Consider the following 11,011-nt stretch of genomic DNA (forward strand, 5'->3'; position numbering starts at 1 on the left):
CTCAACTATTCTCATATGAAGTGACTTTACTGACAGGTAAGATTGAATAAATGTTAGACATTCTGTGGGAAGTTGTTCCTAAATCTACAGTAGGCTACAACTAAATCACTAGCTAATAGGGCAACCGCCCCCCTGGAGAGCTACTGTCCTGCAAGCTTTAATTTCAACGAAATTATAACTTCGCCAGGACCTTAATTAACTGAATCAGGTATGTTACCACGGGTTTGGAGCAAAAGCCTGCACCAGTAGCCTTCAGGAGTTACCCCTGATCCAGGTACACATTACCATTTCAAAGAAACAATACATTTGAATGACAAAGCCTGTCACCACGCACGTGCCAGAATGACAAGCATACAACTGTATGTCCAAACATCTAGGCATTTTTAAAACGTTTTATATGAATGACAATGAAATGCAAGTTAGCAAATACACGGCAGCCATTTTAACAAGTCTGGTTGGTGAATGCTATGCCCAGCTGTAGCATGAAGCCAGTTAAAATGGCTTCAACCTCCCGCAGAGTCTGAATCTATTTCTGACGGATTTTTATCACATTATTTGTCATTCGGATACCTACACGGGTGACGACTTGACATAATATACCATAAAAAAATCTTTACCAAATGGAAATAAGAATAATTCATTGCAAAATATCAGTTAGCTATAGATAGCATGCTTGCTATCCAAAACAACTACTGAACCACAGGTTATGCTACCCGGAAATATTTCACGGGCCGGAAAGGACCAATGTTAAGTGAGCACACGTCATTCCCTTTTACCCCCCCCCCAAAAAATTATAACCGACCGTCCAAAACATTTAAGCCGACAAAAACATCACCAACTCATCATTACCAGTGGGGATTGATGCTGTCAAATGGCGAGGAAAAGGTTGCAGCCTCAAATACTGAGTATTTCGAGCGAAAGGGAGCCGAGCATTCACCTAGCTCAGCATCAGTGAACATGGCTATGGCTAACGAGTCGAAAACAGTACGCAGAAATGGAGAGCTAAGCGAATGATAGCTAGATGGTAGGAAGGCGTGACAGGCCGCATCCTGAACGTGTACTTGGATGTGTAGGTAAATAAGCAATTTCGTATTTCATTCTGCCAAGAGGCATTCATTGACTTTTGAATGCATATTTTTTTATGCTATAGATAGCAAGCCTTGTGTGTTGTGTATTTGTATGGGTTGCATGCGATATCTGCTAGCTAAATAGCAGAATGTTATACCAAAAGCTGTCAGTTTTGCATGTAAGCGCTTCTTTGCAAAACCCCCAATGTTTGTCAAAGCAATGTGCAACCCAAAGTTAGTAGCTCCCGTAGCTAGTATTGTGCAATTATGCAATTTTTTGCAGTGGCTGAATAACAGTTGCTGATTCTGAATTTCTGTCCTCCACACAGGATTGGTCATCTACATAATGTGAAAGGCAATCAAAAAGATGCGATTGTGACATAAAATCCATCTCCCTCCGCTGTCGGGGGAACACATATTTTGACTCATTGACATCTGTCAAAATTCAAAGGTAAGATTTTCCATAACGTAATCAACATTTCGCCGACGTCTTATAAACATGCAATAATAATTCATAATAATTAATGTTTTATTTACAGTTAGGGGGACTTAAAAAGTGTGACACAGTGCTCAGTGCATACGAAACTAAATGCAGTAGTAATACACTAGTAATAAACAATAAATACATTATAATAACAGTAGTAATAACATAGTCATTCAGCATACTATACTTACATTTGGAAAACTATTAATTTTAGTAAGACTGACATTTGAAAAAATATATCATTACTAAGTTTTATTTTATTTAACCTTTATTTTAACACGTACGACATATTGAGACCTATGTCTCTTTTTCAATTGCGCCCTGGATAATACAACATAAATATACACATTGTTAACAAAACCATGTGTAATTTGTTTTGTGGCATCTATGAATGTGATGTTCAAGGTTCGTGATTGCATTTTCATCACCTACTTTATCCCTTTTCAATAAGTAAAATAAATAAATATATATGTGTGTATATATTATCTACCTTTTTTTGTTGTGTGTGATTTATTTTAAGCTAAAGAAAATGTTATTTTATCATACATACTTTGGTGTATCATAATGGTACAAATGTTGATGTATTTACAAATGTCAGCTGTTCAATTTAACAGTTTTTATCAATCAAAAATATGTATTTTGACTAATGTAGTCTCTGTTTTTCAGTGAGGAGAAGAAAACATCATCTCTTCCCATTGAATGAGTGAATAAACTGACGTGGATGAAGGGAAACGATGATATGGATGAAAACACTGTAACTGAAACAGCCAACCAACAGCTGTTGACTGAACTGCTCTCTAATAAAGATTGTTCTGTGCCATAAAACACCAAGAGACCCAAGAACCAACAACAGACCAACAACAATTGCACACCAAAACAAGGCCTTTTCTCCCCATGAAACTGTACAAAGTGTTTAAAACTAAATAAAATGGCACCAACCCATCAAGATAAAAAGAGAATACGGTATCCACGTTGAAAATAACTGATCGCGTTTGATAACCCCCCCCCACTTTACACTATATAACCCCATTCCCCACACACTTGCTCCCTCTCCTGTTGGATGGAGAGTGGGGGCAGTGGGCGATCGGGCGGAAGTAGCAGCAGCCGAAGTGCGCGTACAGGGGGGACCAGCAGTGTTATCGGGCGGAGTTCGGGATCGAGCCGAGGCGACTCAGGCAGTTCCAGGTCAAATAGTGGCGCTGTAGGATCCCTCGGCCGAAGCTCGTCCGTTGGCGGCAGTGGTGGGATCATTGTCGCTGCTCCTGGTGCTGGAGGTGTGGCTCCTGCACCCCCATGTGCCAGTGAGTGGGAGATGTTCCAATTTGGAAAATACAATTTGGACATAATAGAGATGTTAAGCGGACACCAAGCCCATCAGTTCAAAGGCCTTGGGTTAGAACGACAGCTACAGCATCAGCAGCAGGTGCAGCTTCACCAGCACCAGCTCCAGCAGCAACAACAACAGCAGGCTGAGACCTCAGGAGCTCTCCTGTCTGGGCTAGGCCTTGGGTCCCTCCAAGGGGCCAGAAGCAACGCCTTTTCCGATTCTGCCTCTATTTTCGCCAAAATGAGCGCCCCTCCTCCACCTCTACAACAACAACCTTCTTCGTCCTCACACAGCTCAAGATCCAAGTCAAGCAAGATGAGTAGCAGCAGCTCAAGCCATGTGTCGGGCTACCCACAGTTCCTGCGTTCCTTCCACCCGACAGAGGCAGCTCTGGCACAGGAGCAACTCCATTCTGGGGTCGGCCGCTTCGAGCACTTTTCTGGGGGTAGCAGTGGTGGGGGTACTGGGGGGTTGGGAGTTGCCCCCCCTCCACCACCCCCTCTTCATCCAGGCCTCTCTGTCCCCCAAGCATCACCTGGACCTTCATCCTCTTCCCCCTCCCCCTCCAGTTCAGTGGTAACTAACAATCCCCCCAGTAGCAGTGCAGTCACCTCTCTGGGACACCAGCTGGTTGGGGCCCAGTCTGATGCACGGAGCCTTCATCAGCAGTTCAGTTGCATGCTAGCTGCTAATCAGTACTTTCTCTCTGGGGTGCCTGCTAACGCTAGCTTAGAGCAGTTTCTGGTTCAACAGGGAACCCACAACCACCTGGGGATAGGTTTAGGTCAGAGTGAGGGATCCAGCTCAGTCCTTGCTCCGCCTCCAGCTCTGCATTCCTCTCATTCGCATTCCCTCTCTACCGCTCAGCCACAGCAGCAGCAGCCTCCACAGCAGCAGCAGCTGCCTCCCCATACCCTGTCCCACCCCCACTCGCACTCCCACCCTCACCACCCCCTACACCCAGGCTCCCAGCCCTCTTCCCTGGGTGGTTTTGACTTCCAGGGCATCCCAGTGCTCTCCTCCAACCAGCTGGCCTCTCTGATGCAGCAGGAAGCAGGCCTGCCACTCCCCCTGCCGCTTCATCTGTCCCTCTCCAAGGATGACGGCAAGGGGGACAGCAGTGGGGGCGGAAGCAGCAGCAGTAGGAGGAAGAAAGCGATGGCTGGCTACCTGCCACAGAGGAAGTCAGATGGCGGCAGTAACAGCAGCAGCGGCCACAGCAGTGGGAACCCCAATGCTAGCAGCAGTGCAGGGGGGCTGGGCCACGACCCCTCCCCAGGGCTGCTTGGGGGGGGGGGCGGAGGGGTTGGCATGTCAGGTTTGGGAGGAGAGCCATCTCTCCTTGCCTCTTCATCATCCTCATCATCATCATCAGTTGTCTCATCCTCCTCTTCCTCTGGCCCCTCTTCCACTGCAGCATCAGTCCTGGTTACTAATGGTTCTCACCTATCCAAACCTGAAAACATGGGCTCAATGCCATCTGCATCTACACAGGCTGACACTGAGCCACTCTATAACTGTGGTGAGTGTGGCAAAACCTTCACTCACCTCTCCAGCCTTCGCAGGCACCTGCGTATGCATGAGTCTACGGCAGCAGGTACTAGCAATAATGCCAGCATTAACCCAAACCCGACTCATATCCAACCACTAACTGACCCCAGTCTCCCACACTCCACCCAGGAACACTCCACCCAGGATCTGAACTCTCAATCTAACTCGCTGTCCTCCCAACAATCATCCAACTCAGTCCAGGCCTCATCCTCCTCCCCCAGCCCTGACAAGACCTTCAATTGCTCAGATTGTGGCAAGCACTTCAAGAAAAAGGGGCACCTCCTCCAGCATGGCGTCATCCACTCAGAGGCTCGCCCGTATGGCTGCAGCATCTGCTCCCGGGCTTTCAACCGCCGTGAGTCACTGACGCGACACGAGAAGATTCACCAGGACAAGCCCTTCCGCTGTCCAGCCTGTGGTCGATGCTTCCGTGAGAGCACCTCTCTACTCAACCATGCTGCCTCTGGCACATGCGGCAAGCCAGGTAGGGCATCAAAACCACAGGGCAGCAGCAAGGAAGGAGCTGTAGGGGAGGGAAGAATGGGAGGAGGAGAAGGTGGAGGAGGTGGGGATTACCAGGGTAGTAGAGGGGTGATTTATGGGAAAACCGAGGAAGATGAAGAGGGTGTGATCATGGGAGGTGAGGAAGGTCAGAAGTCAAGGCTAGGGTGTGATGGTGGTCTGTTTCAGTCAGAGAGGGGAGGGAATGCTAACAGCAGGGACAGGCCAGATGGTAAATACCCCACTGATTACTCTCGGAATCGTTACACAGGCTACCATGACGACCACCGTTCTCAAGGTAACCCGTCTCCATGTTACTCTGGAGCCTCCCCCTGTGGCAGTGGGATGGCGGGCCCGGCGCTGAGGAAGGCACCATTGGCCCCGACGCTGCACCCCCACCCTCAGAGTCAAACCCAACATCACCACCAGCAGCACCTCCCCCTGTCCTCTCTCCTGGATGACTCTGAAGACGACGTCACCAGCTCTGTCAACAACGCCATCTCAGCCATCGCCGCTGCAGCTGCCGCCAACTGTGATATGAACAGTGGGAACAGAGGCGACGAAAGGAGGGATATCATCGGAGGGCTGTTGGGGGGGCTGGACTTAGGCCCCTTGGGGTCCCCTTCATCAACATCTGGGATGGATAAGACCTATAGAGGAGCAGGGAACCAGGATGGTATGAGTGGTAATATTAACCACAACCAACAGCAGGGGAATGATCCACAGAACCCTGCTGCCAAACCAAAACGTCCCCGGAAACCCAGAAAGCCCAAAGACCCCAACGCTCCCCCTAAACGCAGACAGTACACCCCCAGAGCTCCCAGAGAGTCGAGCAACATCCCGCGGCCATATCTGTGCAGTGTTTGCGGCAGGGGGTTTGCACGCCGCGAGACCCTGCGTAGGCACGACCGTGTCCATACTGGGGAGAAGCCCCACCGCTGCAGTACATGTGGGAAGCACTTCAGAGAGGCCTTCCACCTCACCAAGCACCACACCGTTCACTCTGGGGAGAAGAACTACAAGTGCAGCCTATGTGGGAAAGAGTTTGGCTACTCCCAAAGCCTCAAGAGGCACGGGAAGCTCCATCAGAAAGGGGAGCTGGAAGAGGTCCCCGCTACACCAGGAGGGGAGAACCTCAACAACTTCAACACAAACCCGTCATGTGGGATGGGCCAAGACAGGGAACAGAACCAAGGAAACAGCTCCTCCTCCTATTATTCATACCCCCAAGATGTCAAGCCTCAAGGCTCCAACAGCCAGCCCCCGCCCAGGCTCTACACCTGTGCCATATGCTGGAAGTCTTTCCGCCATCACTTCCACCTGACGGCTCATCACCAGACGGTCCATGAGAACGGAGGTGAGAAGCTGTTCAGCTGCGAGGTGTGTGGGAAGGCCTTTGCCTACTCCAATAGCCTCACTCGACACAGGCTGTCACAGCACGGCCTGGCCCGCACCGGCCCTGACAACGCACAAGGGGACGGCAGTGGGTCAGGGGTAAACAGTGCAGCTGGTGGTGGAGTGAGTGGGACTGCGTCAGAGAGCGAGGCAGCCACCAACGCCCTCCTTCAGATGGCACCTTCCACTGAGGGCCACGGGGGGCAGCAGAGTCACAGTGTTGTCACCCACAGTCATCAACAACAGCCACCTCAGCCCCCAGCTGGCTACTCCCCCCTTTTCTATGATGCTGGTACGGCCCACTCCTCAGCCTCCAGTGTCCCTCCCTACTCTCAGCCCCTGCCACCCAACTCCACAATCATGCCCCCTCAGCACCAGCATTCCCCAGCAAGGGTGAAAGGGGAGCACATTTACCCAGCTGGGTCCAGTAGTCACACCCTTCACACCACAGCTCCATTCCAGCCCCTCACGGAGCTGCCATCCGACCACCATCACCACCACCACCACCACCACCACCATTCTTCACATCACCACCACTGTTCAGAGCCACAGTCCCAGCAACAACACCACAGGAACATCCAATCACACGATGACATGAGGAGGCACAAGAAGAAGAAGAGAAAGTCCGACAGGAGGGAGGGAAGGGGGGACATGTGGGGGGAGTCCTCAGGCTTCGTCAGAGATGAGGGGAGGAAAGACCAGAGGAAGAGGAGGTCTGTTTTCCAAAAACAGCTGAGGAAGAAAAAGCTTCTGTTGAAGATTAGACGAGCGGGGGAAGCGGGAGGGGGAGGATATGAGCTGGTTACAACAAGAGGGATGAAGATACAAATCCTGTCATCTCTCAAAGTCCCAGTGAAACGTTTTGCCTGCTCCATCTGTCCCCACGCCATGTTCGCCCGCCAGGCCGGCCTGCTAGCCCACAGGGCAGCTAAACACACCCAGAGAGTCCTGTCCCCCCAGGAGCGTCTGTGCTGCGGTGTGTGTGGGAAGCAGTCTCACAGGCTCCTGGAAGCCTTCATCCACCGGGCGACTCATCGCGCCCGAGGGTCCTTCTCCTGCAGACTCTGCTCTGCTCGCTTCTGGAATGCCCCCCTCCTCCGCAGGCACAAGGTGACCTGCCGACATAGGGCCAAGGGACTGCCACGAGGTGGCGCTATTAGCCTGAAGTTGTCCAAGAGGGCGGGGGAGAGGAAGAGCAGAGAGGAGCAGGGGGAGATGTCGCACTCCCTGCTTACATTGTACAGATACTGAACTTGCTGACTTCTAAGGTAGTGGTGTTTAGATTTTCATTGATAGGAAAGGGAGAGGTTATCAGTTTTGGACTATACATAGAAGTAGATGGACTTTAAAAAACAAAAGCCTTTGGGGGGGGAGGGGGGGGGCGATTGAATTGGTCTGGTGTCTGTCTGGACCTCTTCAACTCAACTCACTGACTGTTAGAACGAGTGTTTTAACAACATGAACTACTGTAGATCAACCAAGGATCACCCGGAATTCTTCCATCCAAACTGTATGGGAGGATGTTGAAAGACATTACTGTTTTCATATGATCATTAACCCTTAAGTGCATTGACACTATGCTTGGCTGACACTGTGCAGTTATTAGACATGTTTAGGTGATTTGACCTGCTAATTTAACTCTACCCCCTCAGCCTTACTAGCATCCCTTCTATACCCCTAGCTGTATCATAACTCTGTCTCTGCTGTGTACTATGTCTTGTTGATGTTCACCTAGAGCCCTTTTGGGGATTTTTTTCATGTAAAAAGTGCATTTAGTAGGAGTAGGGAGAGGGTGGGACACAGACTTGTGGTTGGTAGAGAGACAGTCTGTCTGTCGGTGCATGTGTGTGTTTTGGTCAGTTTGTTGCCGAGGTTGTGAACTCACTATGTGATGATTCATTCAGTACATCCAAAAAGGACGGGTTTTAAGCATAAGTTAACAAAGTCCTGATAAATGTCCCAGTGATTTAATCACGTCTTTAAAAATACATTTGAGAATCTTAATAGATTGAAGTGAATACCACTTCCAGACAAAAAAGTGTATCTTACAAAAAGCCTTGTTAATCATGATCACTTTGTTTAATTTTCATGCCTGTGGAAACAATTGTAGCTTTTATACCAAGATATTGAGACAAGACAGGATGAAAAAAGCTCACTGTAACGTATATTGTGTTAATATCTTATCACTGCTGTGTTTCTCTTTTCACAAAGTACTTTATTTAGCTTTTACTGTTGCTTCATAGTAGCAAAAACAGTTATGATTACATGTATTAATGTGTGTTTAACTCCATCTGTCTACCTGCCAAACCTGGATTTTATCCTGTCCTCTTCTCTTCTTTTTTGTTGTTGCAATCATGTTCATAACCCTGTCAAGCCTTGTTTTATCTTCTAAAGAAAAATAATAGTTCTAAGTACATTTCTATCACTTTATTTACTTAAAACAAAGATAGTTGTTGATTATACTTCAGCATTGAATAAAACATAAGTGTTCTCTGCTGTGCTTTTTCTCCATGTATCATGTAAGGCTAATGATGAAGAACTGGAAAGTTACTGATAACTAATCATGTGGGTATTGACTCTTTAATGAGAAAAATGTTACAAATACCAAAATCAGTATAATAGTTTTGTCCCAGATATAGTTAAATAGCTGTGTGGGCCTGATGGATTTCAGGATGTCATCATGGATATACAAATGCATTTCAACTTAGCACAACTACGGTTATCCAACTTATTGGTAGGTCAATCCAATTAATGTTGTATATTCTACCAGAAATGCTTATTTGTTTTGCTTTGCTTTCTATGACCCCAATTTGAAATGGCCACAACTAATAACCACCCAAAATCAATAAATGATGGACATCTACAGCCTACAGTATTATGTTAAATCCACTAGATGGCATTAGGCACCTCATTTCTGCTCACTGTACTCTGGGCTCTGTGTTTTAGAGTGTGGCAGTCACATGGATTTTACACTGATAGGGGGTGGATTCAAGAGTCAGAACGTGCAGTGTCCATGTCTGAGCTGTGTGTGTCAGTGAGTGCGCGTGTCTGAGCCGTGCATGTGAGTGACGGAGTGTGTACAAATGTGTGTGTGTGTGTTTGCAGACTCATGCTTGCATGCGAGTGTGAGATAAATCTATTTGTTTAAGACACAGATAGAACATCAACATAAATGCATACATACAAACATACATAGTCTACATCCAGAATTGCAAGGCAGTTGTGGCTGCCCTACTGACCTAGTTCTGTTAGTTTGTGTGAATATAGGCTATTGTAATGTAGACTACAGTATTAGCGTTCACCTTAATGAAATATGACAGCTGTGGTCTGTTGTTCTGGTTTGACTTAAGTATGTTTTAGGTGGCAGCAGCACTGTCTCACTAACTGCTACAGAGGGATATGCACATTTAGCTTCATTAGGATTTATTCCCCCTGTTTCAATACCAAATACTACTAAACATCAATCATTCATGTCTAAATACTAAAATAAACATGAAATGCTAACTATCATTTGAATTTCTAGATACCATGGTCTGTTCATGTGTTAGTGCATTTTCCACATGTCATGTAGGCCTACAGCCGAAGAAGCATATTATAGCCTACCTATCAAGTCAGTCACCTTTGTTCGCTAAGTACATTTACATGTAACAGGAATTTGACCTGGTGAGATGGTGCTGCCACAACAACGAGTATACACACAAAATATATAGCCTACTATAGTAAATATATAGTATACTATATATATACTATATATACTAGTATAACTATATACTAAATATATAGCCTACTTAAAGCAAAATTGATTATGATTTAAAATAGAAAACAATTTTCAGACAATGTGAATGTAATTTAAGGTCATTGTCAGTCTTTTCTATATTCTAACTACCTTTTCTGTAGGGCTGTTCTATGCTCTCTTAAACCTTCTCAAATTGTACTAACCGATTAATTATCATGAATAGGTCAGGCATAAAGGCATGCAAGGTTCGTTTTGCAGTAAACTTCTGCAGTAAAGACACATGTATGATAGTTTATCATCAATCAATGTATCAATTGTTTCCCCATTAATTATACTCATGCATATGCCTATTTGTAAAGAAAACAAGTGAGTGGTACACACAGTAATATCCTCATAAGGATGTATATTGTTCCTGGGATCTGTCTAAATATTGTTTTTCCGATGTCCGACTAGCAGTAAAAAAAAAAGGAAACAATTTCCTGTGGCTCTTTGGCTGTGGGTTAAAATACAGTACTGCATACACCTCGCGCTGTTCTGCTTTGAATCGGTCTCACGCGGCCGTAGCATGGGGGGAATCCGTAGGGCGGGGCGGGTGGCCTAGTTCTTTCCAATAAGCGCTCACTAGGGGAGGAGACATTATTTTCTCCAACCAATCGAAGCTAGAGCAACATGCATAAGGGTTGCACCTCCTCGTGACTGGGCCATGTGCGCTATTACAGCTATTCTGCTTTTAGGAAGCAACGTGCTGCTGTGTTCCTTTCGCCTGAAAACCCGGCAGCCACTCACGTTTTCTCTGGATTACAAACGGACTGGCAAAACTGTAGTCTACACTCAGTTGCTTTCTCATAGAATGGTGCTAGGCCCTTTGCCATTATAATGAAATAAATTTTATTGGCACTCTATTTGTGCAATAATCTTTATGCCTAGATGAACGTTCCTATAGAGGATAT

General features: G+C 46.9%; 1 protein-coding gene across 1 annotated transcript; it reads left to right on the plus strand.

Annotated features, from left to right (window-relative positions):
* The first annotated feature begins 499 nt into the window (after positions 1 to 499).
* Positions 500 to 9,190, plus strand: LOC129837602 (uncharacterized). The gene is made up of 3 exons (XM_055903900.1): positions 500 to 1,073; positions 1,397 to 1,518; positions 2,218 to 9,190. The coding sequence occupies exon 3, from the start codon at positions 2,612 to 2,614 to the stop codon at positions 7,574 to 7,576; it is 4,965 nt and encodes a 1,654-aa protein (XP_055759875.1). The 5' UTR covers positions 500 to 1,073; positions 1,397 to 1,518; positions 2,218 to 2,611; the 3' UTR covers positions 7,577 to 9,190.
* Positions 9,191 to 11,011: the final 1,821 nt, after the last annotated feature.

Source organism: Salvelinus fontinalis, chromosome 38 (assembly GCF_029448725.1).
Source record: "Salvelinus fontinalis isolate EN_2023a chromosome 38, ASM2944872v1, whole genome shotgun sequence".
Taxonomy (NCBI): Eukaryota; Metazoa; Chordata; class Actinopteri; order Salmoniformes; family Salmonidae; genus Salvelinus; species Salvelinus fontinalis.

Bases quoted from the DNA above. Each gene is read 5' to 3' on its own strand.
- LOC129837602 (XM_055903900.1), top strand. From the start codon at position 2,612: ATGGAGAGTGGGGGCAGTGGGCGATCGGGCGGAAGTAGCAGCAGCCGA.